General features: G+C 38.8%; 1 protein-coding gene across 5 annotated transcripts in view; it reads left to right on the forward strand.

Annotated features, from left to right (window-relative positions):
* The window catches only part of DIO1 (iodothyronine deiodinase 1), a 40,928-nt gene that overhangs the window by 3,253 nt on the left and 17,143 nt on the right, over nt 1-20,532 (forward strand). For 2 of the 5 annotated variants that reach the window (XM_015072374.3, XM_015072373.3), the window contains exons 3-4: nt 1,358-1,480; nt 20,264-20,531. In XM_015072374.3, the coding sequence (XP_014927860.1) occupies nt 20,339-20,531 (193 nt within the window). In that variant the 5' untranslated portion in view covers nt 1,358-1,480; nt 20,264-20,338. Of the gene's footprint in view, nt 1-1,272; nt 1,481-20,096; nt 20,532 lie in introns of those variants that run through there. The other 3 variants (XM_053214074.1, XM_015072375.3, XM_015072372.3) reach the window with 3 other exon arrangements.

The following is a 20,532-nucleotide window of genomic DNA, read 5'->3' on the forward strand; positions in this document are numbered from 1 at the left end:
AACTAGTCAAATCTGCTGTTGTAGCACAAAAGTAGACATAGGCAAAAGTATAAATGAGTGGCAGGCTGTATTCCAAAAAGCTTTATTTATAAAAATAGGCAGAGGGCCAGATTTGGCCATAATTTACCACAATGTACCAGCCCCTGGTCTAGATTTAAGAAAGTGATGGAGAAAACGTTAAAGTGCAGGTTAAATATAAAAATACATGTTGTATCTGTAGTAGTAATATTGTGAATAACACAAAAAATTGAGGCAGTATTCTTTGAGTATTCAAAAACAACATCATGAACAAACAAGTCAAATTTTGACATATGTGTTTATTTTTTCACTTTCACCTTCATCCTTCACCTAAAGAAAAGTATTATTAACACTCATGTCCAAACTATCCTATTTCTCAATTGCAAACATAGGTGGACTGAAGAAAAGTATTTGCCAAAAAGCAATGAAAGCATCCTATGAAAACTAATTGGCTAGATGGGATTTGCAATAGGAATATTTTATATTTTATTGTCATTTGTAAATTTTTTACTTCACATCCTTTATATCTGTAAAATTGATGACAAACTTACAGATGTATGCATGCTTTTTTTTTTTCTTTTTTCCTGAGACAACCAGTGGTTGAGCTTTAGGCTCAGACCCAGATCTCTCTGCAAAGCCCACAGGGAGCCGCGAGTTTTCCAAACCTCAGCTGTGTAGGGCCACCACCATGATTCCCACCATACCTGGCAACTACCTGCAACTATGCTGTCTTATTTATATAACCCCCACTCGCCTTTGAACAAAAATTGACAGAAGGTTAGTATCTTGGCTTTGCAGATATCAAATTAATCTTTAAAAAAATTTTTTTTTAATTTTTTTTTAACCTTTATTTATTTTTGAGACAGAGAGAGACAGAGCATGAACGGGGGAGGGTCAGAGAGAGAGGGAGACACAGAATCTGAAACAGGCTCCAGGCTCTGAGCCATCAGCACAGAGCCCGACGCAGGGCTTGAACTCACAGACCGCGAGATCATGACCTGAGCCGAAGTCGGATGCTTAACCGACTGAGCCACCCAGGCGCCCCCAAAAAAAATTTTTTTAAGTAGATGCTGAACTGTATCAGATGTCTTTTCTACGTTTAATGAGGAATCACATGATCTTTCTACTTTAGTCCTTTAAGATGCTATGCAGTAAATGATTAACTCAGCAGGTCTGAGTTGTCTAAATCCTGCACATTTCAAATGAAAGTTTGTCTATTGCCTGGCTACTGGAAGATCCCTTATAGGCCCTTGGAATATCCTGCCATTAAGAGAGTCCTTATTTACCTGAGGCTTTGGGCCATACCAGATAATTTATACTAACAATGTGATTCTGGTAGATACCTTGGACCGTATAGTATCAGTTTGACCTCTGGAGATGTTGGAGACTGAAGGTCAGCCACAAGAAAGTGTCAGTCATGCCAGTATGATCAACCGTCAAAAGCCTTGGACGTCAATGCTGGGTGAGTGTTTCTCCATTTTGCCACCCATTTCTACTGGGAGAATTAAGCAATGTCTGTAAACCTCACTGAGTGAGGACAGTTGGGGGCTTTCTCTTGGTCTCTCCTACATCCTGCCCTGTGTCCCTTTTCTGTGCTGATTTTAATCTGTATCCTTTCACTGTAGTATCTTTTCAGCTGTATCCTTTTAACTGTAATTGAACCAGAGGGTGGTCTTGGGAACCGTTGAACACAAATGGCAAACCGCTTGGGTTCTGTTGCATTTCATTAGCTAATGTTGCTGAGAATTCCAGGAATTTTTAGATCTATGTCCATAAGTGAAATGGACCTATACTTTTCTTGTACAGTCTTTATCCAGCTTTCAAATTAAGGTTATATAGCTTCATAAAATGAACTGAGAGGCATTCTCTCTTTTGCTATTTCCTGGAAATCTTGTGCAAGGCAAGTATTATCAATCCCTTGAAAGTTTGGCTACACTCTTTTGTAAAGTGATGTGAGGCTAGGACTATTTTGGTGGGAAAGATGTTAGGGGTTAGAGTTTCAATTTTAAAAGGACATTGATCTTTTCAAATTTCTGTTCCTTTTCACCAACTTCAGTATCTTGATATTTGTCAGAAAGGTACATGTAATCTAAGGTTTTTAATACACTGACACGTTGTTCAAATCTCATTTTATTTTTAAAATCTCTGGGGGCTCAGTCGGTTAAGTGGCCGACTTCGGCTCAGGTCATGATCTCGCGGTCTGTGAGTTTGAGCCCTGCGTCGGGCTCTGTGCTGACAGCTCAGAGCCTGGAGCCTGTTTCAGATTCTGTGTCTCCCTCTCTCTGACCCTCCCCGTTCATGCTCTGTCTCTCTCTGTCTCAAAAATAAATAAACGTTAATAAAAAAATCAAAAAAAAAAAATAAATAAAATAAAATCTCTGTTGTGTCTGTTCTTTTTTAAAAATGTTTATTTATTCATTTATTTTGAGGGAGAGAGGGATTGTGGGAGAAAGAGAAAGAATATCCCAAGCAGGCTCTGCACTGCCAGCATGGAGTCCCACACCGGGGCTCGATCTCACAACTATGAGATCATGACCTAAGGCAAAATCAAGAGTTGGACGCCCAACTGACTAAGCCACCCAGGCGCCCCTCTGTTGTGTCCATTCTTACTAGTGTTTATTTGAGATTTTCATTCTTTATCAGATTTTGTTAGAGATTTATTTATCTCAGTAATCATTTCAAGGAAAATTTTTTGAGTCATTTGTTTTTTCCTTCTAGCTCTCCATTGCCACCCATCCACCCAACCCCACCAATTTATTCTTTTCTTTCCTTATCTTTATGATTTCCTTGTGAGGGGGGCTTACTCTATTGTTCTTTTTCCCATCATGCATTTGAATCTTTAGTTCATTTTTTCATTCTTTCTTGTTTTATTAAAAGAAAGTATTCTTGGTATTGTTTTAGCTGTGACACACATTATGCTTTCATTGTTATTCACTTCTAAATATTTTATAATTTCCCAAATGACTTCTTCTTCAATCCAAGGCTTATCTGACAGCATGCCTTATAGTTTCAAGGTATAAGGGATTTTTTAGCTAACATTTTGTTACCAAATTTCTAATTTAATGATGTACAAGTCAGTGGTTATTAGTACACTCACAAAGCTGTGTATCCCGCCTAATTATATAATTTTAGAATACTTTCATCACCCCAGAAGAAACTTTGTACCCATAGCAGTCATTCCCAATCCCCATCACCACTCTCATAGTCCCTGGGAACCACTAATCTACTCTGTCTTTATAGAGTGGTCTATTCTGGGCATTTCATTTAAGTGGAAAAGTACAATATATAGGTTTTTAAAACTTTTTCAATATATAGTTTTTTTTTGTTTTGTTTTTATTTATTTATTTATTTATTTTTTCAATATATGAAGTTTATTGTCAAATTGGTTTCCATACAACACCCAGTGCTCATCCCAATATATAGTTTTTAAAGACTGGCTTCTTTCACCTAGCATAATGTTTTCAAGGTTCAGCCATATTGTAGCCTGTATCAATCAATATGTCTTTCCTTTTATTGCTTAATAATATCCCATTGTGTGGATATACTACAATTTGTTTATCATATTCCAGTTAACAGAATGTAGGTCATTTCTACTTCTTGGCTATCATGGATTATGCTACTGTAAACATTCATGTACAAGTTTTGTGTGAACATGTTTTAATTTCCCTTGGGTATATACCTAGAAGTAGAATTGCTGGGTCACATGGTTCCTTTCCTGAACTAATGCTGTAAAATCTGTATTCTTTGTTGTGTGTGACTACTGAAGTCTCTGCTTGGTTGCTTTAGTGGTTAGCTAATGATTGCACAGATTTCCTTAACTGCCTGGAAGGAATAAGTCTCTCAGACTTTGCTGAGGGGCTCTGTGTGAATGTTGGCTCATGCCTCCAACGCTGAGTCAGACAGGTGACCGCTCTTAGCCTTCACTTCCTACTTGTTCAGAGCCTCAAGGTCAGCCAGAGACAGAGATTAGGGCCTTCTTGGGTCTTTCTTGTGCATGCCTACAGCCCCACACATGCACATGGCCTTCTGGATTTCCAGGAATATTTTGGAGCTTTGCGAAACCCCCCTATGGACGTCTCATTCCTCAATTTTTTTCTTTTTAATTTTTTTGGTCAGCTTCTCATTACCCCAAACTTATTACACCACCTCAGACAATTGTAGTGTTAAAGAATTGCCACTGATATTTTGACAAATACCCTGCTTTTATAGAGTGAGCTCTGACTCAGGTCAAATAAAACCAAGACCCAAGAATGGAGCTTTCCAAAGAAGACATTAGACAAGTCAAATAATGGAAGTTCTCTGAGGATAGGACTTTTTTTGAAGAGCTCCCAATCCATTCTTCCACCTCCCGTGTCTACTTGATGGCTGTTTTTCACAGCAACCATGGTTGCAAAGCTGTTGTTTTTCAACTGGAGCTGTGTGAGGGGCATGGGAATAGAGTGAGTTAAAACATCACAAAGCTCTTACCAAGATTCAGCTGTTTTTCTTGAATAGACACTTTTCAGATTATTGCAAGCTTTTCTCTGGTTAATTTAAAGAATTCTGAAAAAAAAGTTGATTTTGACCATTTTTGCCATTGTTCTCATCACCTTTATAAAGGAGTGGATTTTCCAAGATCCTTACCCTTCCTTCCATTCCAGAAGTGCTTCTAAGTCATTTACATTAAATGCGATTATTTTCTATATTTAGACACTTCAGTCATCTTTTTGCACATTAATTACTTCCAAGCCCTCTTCATATTCCTTACTATCTTTCATTTGCTAGGTTAATTTTTTTTCTTGCTAATTCAAAGTGATACATCCATTTTGTTTTGTTGCTTCTAACTCATTTTTTTCTAGAAGCTTATTAAAGTCATGCATACTATCCAATGAACAAGAAAATACCCCAGCACATTCTCTAGAGTTTTGTTTCTGTATTGTTATTACATACATTCTGGTACTTGTTCTGTTGTCTATTCTGACACTTGCTCATTTAGAAAATGATAAACTTTACAAACAAACTCACTCATTCTTATTTTCCTTAGCCCATGGCATTTTCCTGGATTCATTTCTCTTCTTGCTGAAGAGTTTCCTGTAATAATGTTTTCAAGATGTGTCTCTGTGGCAAACCTTCCAATGGCTATACGTGCCTCATAATATCTCAAATTTATTTTACCCTCATGTTTAAATATTAATTTAACAGAACATGAAATTCAGTCACTTTCCCTCAACACTTGACAAATATTATTCCCTTTTCTACTTGTCTCCAATGGTTCTTATCATTTTATCCTTTTGTAGATAATCTGCTCATTTTTCTAGGTGGGACCGTGTATTGTGTTGTGTTGTGTTGTGTTGTGTTGTGGTATTATATTGTATCTTATTGTATTATATTGTATTGTATTGTATTTTTTTAGAGAAGTTTTAGGTTCCCAGAAAAATTGTAAGGAAGAGAGAAAGATATTTCTCCTGTACCCCTGTCCCACATATGCACAGCTTTCTCCATTATCAATATCTCCCATCAGATGGTTCATTTGTTATAGTTGATAAACCTACACTGACACATCATAATCATCTGAAGTCCATGGTTTACATTAGGGTTCACTCTTAATGCTGTACATTCTTTGGGTTTGGACAAATGTGTAATGACATGTATCCACCATTACAGTATCATACAGAGTACTTTCAATGCCCCCTCCCAAATCCTCTGTGTTTCTCCTGTTCACCCCACCCCAAACCCCTGGAATCCTCTGATATTTTCACTGTCTCCATAGTTTTGCCTTTTCCAGAATGTCATATGGTTCAAATCATACAATATGTAGCCTTCTGAGATTGGCATCTTTCACTTAATACTATACATTTAAGGTTCCTCCATGTCCTTTCATGCTCCTTCCTTTTTAACACTGAATAATATTTTCCAGTGTCTGGATGTATCCCAGTTTATTTATCCATTCACCTACTGAGGGAAATCTTGGTTTCTTCCAAGTTTTGGCAGTTGTGAATAAAACTGCCATAAATATCTGTGTGCAGGGTTTTGTGTGGACTTAGGTTTTCAACTCCTTTGGGTAGATATCAAGGAGCGGGATTACTGGATTGTATGGTAAGGGTATGTTTAGTTTTTTAAGAAACTGCTACACTGACTTCAAAAGTAGCTGTACCATTCTACATTCCAACCAGCAAAGAATGAGAGTCTCTTGCTGTGCACCCTCACCAGTATTTGGTGGTATGGGTGTTCCAGATGTTGGCCTTTCTGATAGGCAGATGGTGGTATCTCATTATCGTTTTAACTTGCAGTTCCCTAGTGACATACAATGTGGATCATCTTTTTATATGCTGATTTGTCATCTGTAGGTCTTCTTTGATGAGGTGTCTGTTAAGGTTTTTGCCCCTTTTTTTTAACTGGATCGTTTGTTTTCTTATTGTTGAGTTTTAAGAGTTCTTTGTATATTTTGGTAACAGTTTGTTATCAAATGTGTCTTTTGCAAATGTTTCTCCCAGTCTGTAGCTCGTCTTCTGATTCTCCTGACAGTGTCTTTCACAGAGCAGAAGGTTTTGATTTTAATAAGTCCAGCCTATTCTTTCTTTCATTGATTGTATCTTTGGTGTTTTATCTAAAACATCGTCAACAAACCCAAAGCCATCTAGGTTTTCTGCTGTTATATTCTAGAAGCTTTATAGTTTTGTGTTTTATGTTAGGTCTGTGATCTACTCTGAGTTCATTTCTGTGAAAGGTGTAAAGTCAGTGCCTAGATTTTATTTTATTTTATTTTATTTTATTTTATTTTATTTTATTTTTTTGCACGTGGATGTCTGGTTCTTCCAGCACCATTGTTGAAGAGACTGTCTTTTCTCCTTTGTCTTGTCTTTGTTCCTATGTCAGATTACTTGACTATATTTATGTGGTTCTGTTTCTGGGCTCCCTATTCTGTTCCATGGATACTTGTCTATTCTTTGCCAATAGCACACTGTCTTGACTATTATAGCTTTATAGCTATCCTTGAATTTGGGTAGTATCAGTCATCTGACTTTGTTCTTCTCATTCAATATTATGTGATATCTACTTTTTCTCTCTGGAAACTTACAGAAATTTCTCTTTGTGACCAATGTTCTTAAATTTCACTATAATATGATTAGGTGTGTTTTTGGGTTTGTTTAATGTTTGCTTATTTTTGAGAGAGAGGCAGAAACAGCATGAGCTGGGGAAGGGGGGAGACACAGAATCCGAAGCAGGCTCCAGGCTCTGAGCTGTCCGTACAGAACTCAATACGGGGCTCAAACTCACGAGCCATGAGATCGTGACCTGAGCCGAAGTTGGGTGCTCAATTGACTGAGCCACCCTGGCACCCCTAGGTGTGGTTTTTTCAATCTTCCTTTCAATCTGAAGTCTTACATATTTCTCTAATTATAGTGGTTTTTAGTTGGGATTTCACGAAAGTCTTTTTCCCTATATTTGTTTCCCTCTGTGAATCAGGATAGGCCAGGTCACGCTGCAATAACTGATGACCCTCCCCCCACTGCCTCCTTTGATGTAGGTTGTTCAATTGAATCTTTTCCTTTAAGACGGTGTTTTATCTTTCTGAATGAACTCTTACTCTTCTAGGGGTTTTAGCCCCTTGTCCTGGTGATGAATACCTGAGAGAAGAGCCTAAAAAAACAAAAACAAAACAACACCTGTGTTCTGTGTTCTATGTGATGAATTGGGAGAGAAAGGTGTGGAGAGCTACCAAAGAGTGGAGAGGGCAGCTGTGTTACATACTCTGTATCAGTGTCCTGGCACTGCTCATTGTCACCTTTATCTAGATCCACCCAGTCCTTGGAGATATGGAGAGAGATTGTAAAAGGGGGACCACTTAGGACTTACCAGTCTGCCTGAATCTCAGTTAACCATGCCCCACTCTGGTCTGTTTTCAGCAGTAGTGATGGGCTGGCTACTGGTTTTTTTGTTTAGTTGTTTTTTTAATAAGAAGGAGTGAAAGGGTCTCTCAGTGGAATGTATGGGACAGCAAATGGACACATGGAAACATGATAGTCCACCCTCTCTCCAGTCCCCAGTGCACAAGCATCGTCTTAGGTGTTGTCAGCTCTGTCCCGTGCCTTCACCGAGACCTACTCACCCTCTGTTGCCCGGGAAGCTCCCACAGTGTTCACATTAATTTGACAGATTGACCAACCACTTTGGTTCCTGGGGTGTTTCCAGGTGTCTCCATCCTGTTAGGAACTGTAATATTTCCCTCTAAATCAATCACTTTTGGGGGGATGATGCCCAACCCTTTATTTCTATTCTTATTTTTCTATTCAGAACGTATTTATTTAGATTTACCTATATGTTTACCAGTTTCTTTGCCACTACGCCTGCTTACATTTTAGACATTCCTCCTGACAGCATTTTCCTTCTTCCTGAAAATTTTAGAAGTAATTTTAATGAAGTCTAGGATCATAAACTCAGTTTTTGTTTATTCAGGAATACTTTCCTTCATCCCCATTCTTTTCTTTTCTTTTTTTTTTTTTTTTAGGAATATTTGATAGATTTTTTTTTTAAGTTTTTATTTATCTATTTTGAGGGAGAGAGAGAATTCCAAGCAGGCATAGAGCCCAAAGCAGGGCTCAAACTCACCACCCAAACCATGAGATCATGACCTGAGCTGAAATCAAGAGTCAGATGCTCCATTGACTGAGCCACCCAGGCACCCCTCATCCCCATTCTTAAAAGACAGTTGGGGGGCGCCTGGGTGGCCCAGTCAGTTAAGCGTCTGACTTCAGCTCAGGTCATGATCTCACAGTTTGTGAGTTTGAGCCCCGCATCGGGCTCTGTGCTGACAGCTCAGAGCCTGGAGCCTGCTTCGGATTCTGTGTCTCCTCTCTCTGCCCCTCCCCAACTTGTGCTCTGTCTCTCTGTCTCTCAAAAAATAAATAAATGGGAAAAAAAAAATTCTAAACACAGTTGGGTTGAGCACACAATTCCTGATTGCCAGTTATTTTTTCCCTCAATACTTTGAAGGTATTATTCCACTACCTTCTGATTTCCATTGTTTCTGCTGAGGACTCTGCTGTTGCACTTGGTGCCCCACCTAAATCTTCATGACTACCTGCTGCATCCATTCCCCAACTTCTGTGGTGATTACTCATGGCTCAGAGCTTCCTTTTTCTCTGGAGAATTACCCTTCAGCAGAAGGATGCTGCTTTGTCTGGAAATGTCTGGGAGGTGATACGTGTAGCCAGTAACTGAGTGATAGGAGTATACTAATGGTTGACCCCTCTTTGCCTCAAATTGATATAACTCAGTGGTGCCATACATGATCCAGAGCATCCTCATGGGATCAGGGAAAGACTAGACCTCATCTGAAACCACATTTTACTTAGCTTCTTCCCTTGCCCTGTTCTGCTTTCCTGTACCTTAGAGGTTCTCCTGAGAGCCCTGTCAGTAAATCATGTGCCTGAGGATCTTGTCTCAGGCTCTGCTTCTAGGAAAGCTGACTCAAAATTGCTGTCAATATGATTCTCATTTCTTTGTAGGGGACTGTTTCTTCCCTCTGACTTTTTTTTTCTTTGCTTGCTTGCTTTCACTTATTTCCTGTCCCCCCCCATGCCTACTTCAAGATCTTCTCCTTGTTCTTGTTTTTGTGTGTGTGTGTGTGTATGTGTGTGTGTGTGTGTGTGTGTGTGTGTGTTCCATAGCTTCACTAAAACAGCGTACTGATTACTTTTTGTAAATGTTACTCTGAATTGCTTTAACTTCTCTTTCATGTTTTCAAATAACATTTTTTCATGTTTTTCAAATCCTTTGATTTGCATGGCATCCCAAGTAATTTCTTTATACATCATTCTAGCTAATTCTTTCTTCAGGGGTTCTTAATCTGCTATTTAAACCACCCACTGAGTTTTTAATCCAGCCATTATGTATTCATTTTCTAAAAGTTCTGTTTGGTTCTTTAAAAATCATTTTGGATGACCCATGAATGCTATTTTTTTTTCAATAATCCAGGAAGGCAAATACTTAATAGTTTGCTGGTAGAAGCTGGCCTTTGTTGTCAGGGTTCCCTGGCTCCTATGAATGAATTAAACTTTTAACACATAGTTATAATTATTTAAATAGGCTGTATTTGATAATCCCGCTACCTGAAATTCTTAAGGGTTTCAATGTCGTTTTTCTGCTGACTCTCACTCATGGTGGTTTGTTTCTTTGTACTACTCGTGGTGGTAATCTTTGCATACTCATATCAGTTTCATCCTAATCTATGGAAATCCTCAGGTCTAAATATTTTTTCTTTTCTAATGGTTCTATTTGGCTCTTTTTTCAAATGCACACAGTCATTGTTGACACCAAGATACAGGGGATATCTTTTCAGAAAAGAGTTAATATTGATTCTTCCAGAAGCCAGTAGTCACTGCCGACACAGGACCCCTTACATAGCCTTCCAGGAGTCTCTGTCCTAATGTAGGAAACTCAGAATAGGCCGCTCTGTCCTATAGCATGTTCCGGACTTCCTTGCACACTCACAGAACTCATGTTGCCATTTTCCCTCAGGGCTGCTTTAACTTTTACACTTGCCCAAACCATTTTGCCCAGTTCCCTATTTTGGTTTTACCCTATTTTGGTTTTACCCTCAGTTTTACCCAATTTTGGTATTATAAATAATACCCAATATTATTTATGTGTGTGTACACTTACATGTCAATGTTTGGAGGTTTTCCTTTATCTCCTGTGAACGTAATGCATTAAAATAGTTTTTGGGGGGTTGCCTGCATGGCTAGGCGGGTTAAGCGTCCAACTTTGGCTCAGGTCATGATCTCACGGTTCCTGGGTTCGAGCCCTGCATCAGGCTCTCCACTGTCAGCACAGAGCCTGTTTTGGATCCTCTGTCTCCCTCTCTCTCTCTCTGGTCCTCTCCCTTTTGCATGCTGTCTCTCTTTCTTTCAAAATAAATAAATAAACATTAAAAAGAATTAAATAGTTTTTTTCATGGAAAAGCTAGTTGTTTTGTGAGCAAAAGGCTGACATACTGCTAGCAATTCTTAACTAGTGTTTCTATTATTCAAAATTCCAAGCCTGCACAGAAAGTAAAGGACAATTCAGTGAAATCCCGTGTGCCATCACCTATGTGCACTTACCACATCCTCATTTTCCTTCTTTTTTTAATGGTTTTGTGAGCTCACTCTTTAAACTTAAATATATATATTTTTTAATTTTTTTTGTTTGTTTGTTATGTTTCTTTTTGAGATGGAGAGAGAGAGTGCGAGCAGGGGAGGGGCAGAGGGAGAGAGAGAATCCCAAGCAGGCTCCAGTGATGGTATGGACCCTGACATGGGGCTTGAACCCACAAACCATGAGATCATGACCTGAGCCGAAGTTGGATGTTCAACTGACTGAGCCACCCAGGCGCCCCTAAATATGTTTATTTTAGAGAGAAACTGTATATCAACCTCCATGAAATGGAAAACCACGATCTCTTGCCATTAATAGAATGTAGCTGTACTAATAAATACAATGAAAATCAAAGTCATTAAAAATTAAGAAAATAAATGATAAAATATAAAAGTAATAATCTATTTATACAAATACATATCTAAAAAACTTTTTAGTGAGAATAATGGAACAATACATGATCAATCAGTAACACAGATATATTAAGCTCGTTGTCTTTTTTTTTTTTAATGTTTATTATTTATTTTTGAGAGAGAGAGAGAGAGAGAGAGAGAGAGACAGAGTGTGAGCAGGGGGGAGGGGCAGAGAGAGAGGGAGACACAGAATCCGAAGCAGGCTCCAGGCTCTGAACTGTCAGCACAGAGTCCAAGACGGGGCTCGAATTCATGAACCATGAAATCATGACCTGAGCTGAAGTCAGACGCGTAACTGACTAAGCCACCCAGGCACCCCTCATTGTCTCTTTATTTAAGATAAGGATTTGTTTCTAGAATAATAAAATGAGTCTGTTGTTTGGTTTCAGTGCTACAGCACCAAGAATCCCAACTCCCAACACATATCTGCAATTGGAAAGGAAAGGCAAAACATATTTAATCCCTTTCTAGATTTCAGTGAAACATGTTTATACCTACTTTGCATTAGAAACAGTTGTCAGCTTTCTGAAGTGATGGTTAATGTATCACTGAAAATAACAGAAGTGCTGGAGGTTTGAAATGTTTATGGGCAGCCTGTGTAACATGGTGTATCATAGGTCCACCCCAAGTCTCAGTGATCTGTAGGAGGTCGCAGAGAACTTAGCATATAGTCATACTCACAGCTATGCTTTCACAGTGAAAAAATATAAAACAAAATCAGCAAAGGGAACAGGCACAAGGGGCAAAGTCCAGAGAAAACCAGTCCAGAGAAAAAGTTGTGACAACATGTATGAAATATTGTCTCCCAAGGAAGCTCATCAGAGACTCAGTACCTAAGGTTTTATCTTACTGGGAGCTGGTCACATCAGCATCCTCTGTCTAGCACACACCTGAATTCCAGATTCCCAGAAGGAAAGCAGGTGTTCGGCATAAGGTGTTCAGCAGGTGTTCACACTGTTTTCATAAACAGTTCCTTCACAGTGAACCACTATTTTCAGTGGTGGGAACCCTTCTAAAATCCAAGTTCACAAGCCCCAGTAAAGCGCCAATCTCACCAGAAGGACTTTTTAACATTAACTCTTTTCTGAAGACGTAGCTCACCACTATACTATCTACTTTGGTCTTACCCTAAGTGATAATAACTATGAAATGATAGGGTTTTTTTTTAAGTTTATCTACCTATTTTGTAGGGGGTGCAGAGAGAGAGAGAGAGAGAGAGAGAGAGAGAATCCCAAGCAGGTTCCATGCCATCAGCGCAGAGCCCAGTACAGGGCTCAAACCCACAAACCATGAGATCATGATCTGAGCCGACACCAAGAGCCAGATGCCCAACCAGCTGAGCCACCCAGGTGCCCCAGTTTTGGTGTGCTTTTTATAGGTAATACAAATTGAAAGAAATACATAACCCTTAAAATTTTAAATACTAATGTTGACATCATCTCATACCCATTGGGATGGATAGTATAAAAACAAAAAGAAAACAAACAAAACAAAACACAACACAAAATAGCTAGTGTTGGCAAGGATATGGAGAAATTGAAATCCTTGTGCACTGTTGGTGGGAATGTAAAATGATGAAGCCTTTATGGAAAACAGTTCCTAAAGAAATTAAAAATGGAATTACCATATGATTCAGCACTTCCACTTCTGGGTATATACCCAAAAGAATTGAAATCAGGGTCTTAAAAACCCATGTTCGTAGCCGATTATTCACAATAATAACTAAAATATGGAAGGAACCCAAGTGACCATCAGTAGATGGGATAAGCAAAATGTGTTACATACATACATTGGAATATTATACATATTATCCATACAGTGGAATACATATATTGGAATATTAATCAGCCTTAAATTAGGAATGAAATTCCTCAATATGCTACAGCATGGATGAACCTTGAGAACATTATGCTAAGTGAAATAAGCCGGTCACAAAAAAGACAAATATTCTATGATTCCATTTATATGAGGTACCGAGAGTGGTCAGATTCATAGGCAAAAAACCAATGGTGGTTGCTTGAGGCTGAGGGATGTGGAGAATGGGGAGTTATTGTTTAATGAATATAGTTTCAGAATTGCAAGATGGAAAGAGTTATATGGGTGGATGATGATGATGGTTGTACAATAGTGTGAATGTTCTTAATGTCACTGAATTGTATGCTTAAAACTGTTTATGGCGGTAAATTTTATGTTTTGTGTACTTTACCACAAAAAAAATCAAAAATAAAAAAGTAATAGGAACAGTGATTATATAGATCATATCGTTCCAATAACTGTTTACATAATAACTCTATTTTTTTTTAATTTTTTTTAACGTTTATTTTTGAGACAGAGAGAGACAGAGCATGAACGGGGGAGGGCCAGAGAGAGAGGGAGACACAGAATCAGAAACAGGCTCCGGGCTCTGAGCTGTCAGCACAGAGCCCGACGCGGGGCTCGAACTCACTGACCGAGAGATCATGACCTGAGCTGAAGTTGGCCGCCCAACCAACTGAGCCACCCAGGTGCCCCATAACTCTATTTTTAAAAAAGTAAAGAGATGAGGAAAGATACACTATGCTAACACTAATCAAAAGAAAGCTGGAATGGCTACACTAATTTCAGAGCAAACTTCAGAGCAAGAAAAATTACCAAGAAGGAGCATTACATAATGATGAGGGATCAATTCTCTAAGAAAACATAACAATCTTTAATGTGTATGTGCCTAACAACAGAGCATTAAAATGCATGAGGCAAAAACTGATAGAACTGAAAGAAGAAATAGAGGAATCCACTATTATAGTTGGAGACTTTAATGTCCCTCTATCAGAAATGGACAGATCTAGCAGACAGAAAATCAGTAAGGACATAGTGGAACTTAACAGCAGCATTGGTCAAGTGGATATAATCAACATATATAGACTACTTCATCCAACAACAGTGGAATATACATTTTTCTCAAACTTACATGGAACATTCACCAAGATAGACCACATTTTGGGCTATAAAATATACCTTAACAAATTTAAAAGAGTAGAAACTATATTATATATGCTCTCAGGCCACATTGGAATCAGACTAGAAATCAATAAGAGAAAAATACCTAGAAAATTAGAAAAGAAGAAAGATTTAAAGTCCGTAATCTAAGCTTCTACTTGAGGAAACTAGAAAAAGAGAGAGCGACAATTAACTCTAAAGTAAGCAGAGGAAAATAAATAATAAAAATTAGAACAGAAATCAATGAAATTGAAAACAGGAATTCAATAGAGAAAATCAAGAAAGCCAAAAACCAGAGGTTTATTGATAAACTTCTAGCCAGGCTAACTAAGAAAAAATTCTAATATTGGAAATGAAAGAGGGCACATTACTAGAGATCCCAGGGATATTAAAGGGATACTCTAAATAGCTCTATGCCCACACGTGATAACCAAAATAAAATGGATTAATTCTTTGAAAGACACAACGTGTGAAAACTCCTACCAGAAGAAATAAACAATCTGAATAGATCTATATCTATTAAAGAAATTGAATCAAGAGGCACCTGGGTGGCTCACTTGGGTAAGCTTCCGACTTCAGCTCAGGTCATGATCTCACGGTCCGTGGGTTCAAACCCTGCGTGGGGTTCTGTGCTGACAGCTCAGAGCCTGGAGCCTGCTTCGGATTCTGTGTCTCCCTCTCTCTCTGCCCCTCCCCTGCTTGCGCTCTGTGTCTCTCTCTCTCAAAAATAAATAAACGTTAAAAAAGTTTTTTTAATAAAGAAAGAAATTGAATAAATAATAACTTTTGAAAACAGAAAATGCACCAGACCCAAATGAACCCACTGGTTCACTGGTGAATTCTACCAAACATTGAAGGAAGAAATTATAACAATTCTCCACAGTCTTGTCCAGAAATTAGAAGCAGAGGGAATAATTCCTAATCCATTCTATGAAACCAACACTACCCTAATACCCAAACCAGGCAAAGACATTACAAAAAAAGAAAATTAGAGACCAACATTTTTTATGAATAGAGATGCAAAAATCCTCAACAAAATTAGCAAGTTGAATCCAACAATGTATAAAAAGAATTACACACCATGACCAAGTGAGATTTATTCCAGATATGTAAGACTTGGTCAACATTCAAAAATGAATTAATGTGATCCATTACATCAGCAGATTAAGGAAAAATCACACGATTATAGCAAAATACATGCAGAAAAAGCATTTGACAAAATCTAACACCCATTAACGATAAAAACTCTCAGAAAAGGGAATAGAGGAAACTTCTCAATTTGATAAAGAACATCTACAAAAAACCTACAGCTAACATCATACATAATGGTGAGAAACTAGATACTTTCCCACCAAGATCAGGAACAAGGCAAGAGTATACCCTGTTGGTCCACAACCTGGCCCCTTTACACAGAGGGCAAGGAGAGACTGAAGAAAGAGGCAGACTATTCCAGATTGGTAGGTGGCAGTTTCAGTAAGCAAGAGAACTTACTTATGAGGCTTGTCTTGGGCAACCACAAGAGAAGTAGATCTCTGCACCTGCCTGCCAGAATCTTAAAAGTTATATAGAGGTGTTAACTGGGTTTCGTCATGTATACCATCCAGATGGTCTCAACAGCACATTACTATCTCAAGGCCGTGTCCTTGGGCAGCTTCTAACACAGGGAAGGCAAATGACACACACATTCCAAGGATAGGGGAGGTGGTAAGGAGCCTCTGATTTCCCAGGCCCAGCTTGTGGGTCAACTGGCAGTCATGTCCTCCCAATAACCTCTGCCAATATCCCTTCTAACACCACTCTTTTTCAACATCATACTGGAAGTCCTAGAGAATGCAATAAGACACAAGAAAAGGAAATAAAAGGTATACAGATTGGGAAGGAAGAAATAGAACTTTTTTTGTTCATAGATTACAATATTGAAAATCTGAATTAATTGGCAAGAAAACCTCCCAGAACTAATAAGTGTTTATAGCAAAGTTGTAGGATACAAAGTTAATATACAAAAGTTAATTGCTTTTTCATATAACAGCAATGAACAATTGGAATCTGAAATTAAAGTCATAATACCACTTACATTAGCACCCCCCAAAATGAAATATTAGATATAAATTAACCAAATATGTAAAAAATCTATACAAGGAAAACTCTGGTGAAATAAGTCAAACAAGAACTTAAACAATGGAAAGACATTCCATGTTCATGAACAGGAAGACTCAATGTTTTCAAGATGTCAGTTTTTCCCAACTTAATCTATAGATTCAACACAATCCTAAAGCAAATCCCAGCAAGTTATTTTGTGGATATTGACAAACTCATTCCAAAGTTTATATGGAGAGACAAAAGACCCAGAATAGCTAATGCACTATTGAAAGAGAAGAACAAAGTTGGAGGACTGACACTACTCAACTTCAAGACTTAATATAAAGATACAGTAGTCAAGACAGTATGATATGGACAGGAAAATAGACAAAAAGATCAATGGAACAGAAAAGAGTGCCCAGAAATAGACCCACACAAATATAATCAAAAGATCTTTGACAAAGGAACAAAGACAATACAAAGGACAAAAGACAGTCTTCAGAAAATGGTGCTGGAACAATTGGACATCCACATGTAAAAAAGAAAAAAAAAAAGAATCTAGGCACAGACATTTCATAGAAATTAACTCACAATGGAACTTAGACCTACATGTAAAACACAAAACTATAAAACTCCTAGAATATAACACAGAAGAAAACCTAGATGACTTTGGGTTTGGTGATGACTTTTTAGATACAACACCAATCTGTGAAAAAAAGAATTGGTAGGCTAGACTTCATGAAAATTAAAAACTTCTGCAAAAGACATTGGTCAAGAGACTGAGAAGACAAACCACACAGGCTGGGAGAAAATATTCACAAAAGACATAGCTGATGAAGGACTATTATCTAAAAGAAACAACTCTTAAAACTCAGCAATAAAAAATGAACAAACTGATTTTAAAATGAATGAAAGATTGGAACAGACACCTCACCAAAGAAGATATATGGATGGCAAATAAGTGTATAAAAAGCTGCTCATTATCATATGCCATTAGGGAATTGCAAATTAAAGCAAGAGTGAGAAACTATTACATACCTATTAAAATGGCCAAAATTCAGAACACAGACAACACCAAATGCTGGTGAGGACATGGAACAATAGTAACTCTCATTCATTGATGATGGGAATATAAAACGACACATGCACTTTAGAAGACAATTTATCAATTTCTCTTAAAATTAATCATACTTTCACCATAAAATCCAGCCTTTGTGCTTCTTGGTATTTACCCAAATGGGTTGAAAACACGTCCACACAGAAACTTGCGTATAGTTGTTTATGGCACCTGTCTTAATCCATTCATTCTGCTATAACAGAATACCATAGACTGGGTGGATCACAACAGAAATTTATTTCTCACAGTTTTGGAGGCTGGAAGTGCAAGATCAAGGCACCAGAAGATTTGGTATCTAGTGAGGGCCCACTTCCTGGTTCCCAGTCAGTCATCTTGTGTCCTCACATGGATGAAGGGGTGAAGGAGCTCTAACCCATTCATTACGGCTCCACTCTAATTACCTAATCACCTTACAAGGCCTCACAAAAAAACAAATACCATCACTTTAGGGATTAGGTTTCAACATATGAATGGGGGGAGGAGGGGTAGGGCAGGAATCAAACAGTCTATAGCAGCAGCTTTATTTGTAATTGCCAAGACCTGAAAGCAACCAAGATGTCCTTTAATAGGTGAACAGATAAACTGTGGTACATCCAGACAATGGGATATTGTCCAATGTTTAAAAAAAACAATGAGTTATCAAGTCCTGAAAAGACATGAGGGTTTCTTAAATGCATATTACTAAGTGAAAGATGTCAAACTGAAAAGGCTACATGCTGTAAGACTCCAACTATATAACATTCTAGAAAAGGTAAAACTATGGACACACTAAAAAGATTAATGGTTGCCAGGGATTAGGGGAGAGGGAGGGATGAACTGGAGGAGCACAGAGGATTTAAGGGCATCAAAACTATTCTTTATGATACCTTAATGGTGGTTACATATCATTATAGATTTGTCAAAACCCATAGATTGTACGATACCAAGAGTGAAGTCTAATGTAATCTATGGACTTTGGGATAATGATTTGTGAATATAGCCTCATCAACTGTAACACATGTACCACTCTGGTGGGATACAGATAGTAGGGGAGGCTGTGCAAGTATGGAGACCAGGGGTAGTTGGGCACTCCCATACTTTTGGCTTAATGTTGCTGTAAATCTAAAACTGCTTGAAAAAATAGTCTACTTCAATAACAGAAATGCTTTGTATGGGAAAATGCTATGTACACATTAGGGGTTATTACTGCTCAAACAGGCAGGTGCTGTACTTTAGGGACACAGCTTGGCATTTACAGTGAGATGCTTAGAAACAGAACAGCTTTTGGAGGTGTTTTTTCTTCTCTAAATAGAGTTAGTGTGCTAGAGGCCAAGGTTAACACCTTTATGGCTATGACAGTCAGCTTTCAAGTCTTTCTTCCCTCTGCCCTAATGCACAGGTATGCAAATGCGTCAGGGAGGGGTAAACTTCAAGCTTTGTGAACTAACCCTTTAGGACATTAATTAATTGCGGAATTGGCCTTCAGTCTCTTCCCCTCTCTAGGCCTCAGTTTCCCTGCTTAAAAGGAAAGTAGTTTTAGATGTTTTCTAAAACACTTTCCAGCTCTGAGCTTCTATGATTCTTCTTTTAATTTTTCCAGTGGGCCATGCTCTCTCTGGCTTCTAGGTCTTTGGACATGTGGTTCCGTCCACTAGGACCAATGTCCCCATTTGCCTGGCTTACTGCTTGCTATTCTGCCTTTCTGGTTTCAGCGTAGATATCACTTTGGGGGAAGTCCTCTTGACCTCTCTAAATAGAATTAACTGCATTAACTGCCCTCCACCACGTTTCCAAGCCCCCCACCCATCTTCTGTTTCTGTGCTTCATATGCTAAAATGATAACTTTTTGCTTACTTGTCTTTCCCCCACTCTGGACTGCCACCCTGCTGAGTGCAGAGTGTTGTAGTTATATCACACAACACAAACACACACACACACACACACACACACACACACACACACAGGTCCAGGTTTTCTTGGGGATAACCCAGCTCTGTCTCTGCCTGGGAGTTTCCAGGCCCAAAATCCTCTAGGGGAGGCTATGCCTCCAGAAACATTCAACCACCAAGTAAGAAGCTGTGAGTGGGAAAACCATCTTTCATTAGTAAAGGAACAATTTACATTATTAAAAGAACGATTAATGTTAGGAGTTACTTACAACAAAGCCTTTCTAAAGGACCAAAGAGTCCTTTTAAGTGTGATCTTTATAAGTATTGGTTTTTGAAAATTTATCAGAGGGAGGATTTAAAATCTGAAGTCTCTCAGTCCAAGGATATCTCAAAGGTTAAGGCAAAGGATCAGAAATGATAATAATTAGAAGAGACCTTTGAGCCCTCGGTTTGGAATTTTCCATTCCATTGACAGGAAGGCAGACACCTTCTGTCCCAGGACCTTCCTGCTGTCCCGGGTTGGCTACATCCACCCTGCACCTTTGTTCAGCTCCTCCCATTACCGCCCGGCTGTGGCCTCTCTGCCCACCAGCCCCAGAGCCAGCTCTGGCTGTGCCAAAATGGGGCTGCCCCAGGCAGGGCTGTGGCTGAGGAGGCTCTGGGTCCTCTTTCAGGTGGCCCTGCAGGTGGCTGTGGGCAAAGTGTTCCTGATATTGTTTCCCTCGAGAGTCAAGCAACACATCGTGGCCATGAACCGGAAGAACCCCCACTTTTCCTATGACAACTGGGCCCCAACTCTGTACAGTGTGCAGTATTTCTGGTTTGTCCTGAAGGTCCGATGGCAGCGACTCGAGGACAGGACTGAGCCAGGAGGTCTGGCCCCCAACTGCCCCGTGGTCCGGCTCTCAGGACAGAGGTGCAGCATCTGGGACTTCATGAAAGG

Source organism: Acinonyx jubatus, chromosome C1 (genome assembly GCF_027475565.1).
Source record: "Acinonyx jubatus isolate Ajub_Pintada_27869175 chromosome C1, VMU_Ajub_asm_v1.0, whole genome shotgun sequence".
Taxonomy (NCBI): Eukaryota; Metazoa; Chordata; class Mammalia; order Carnivora; family Felidae; genus Acinonyx; species Acinonyx jubatus.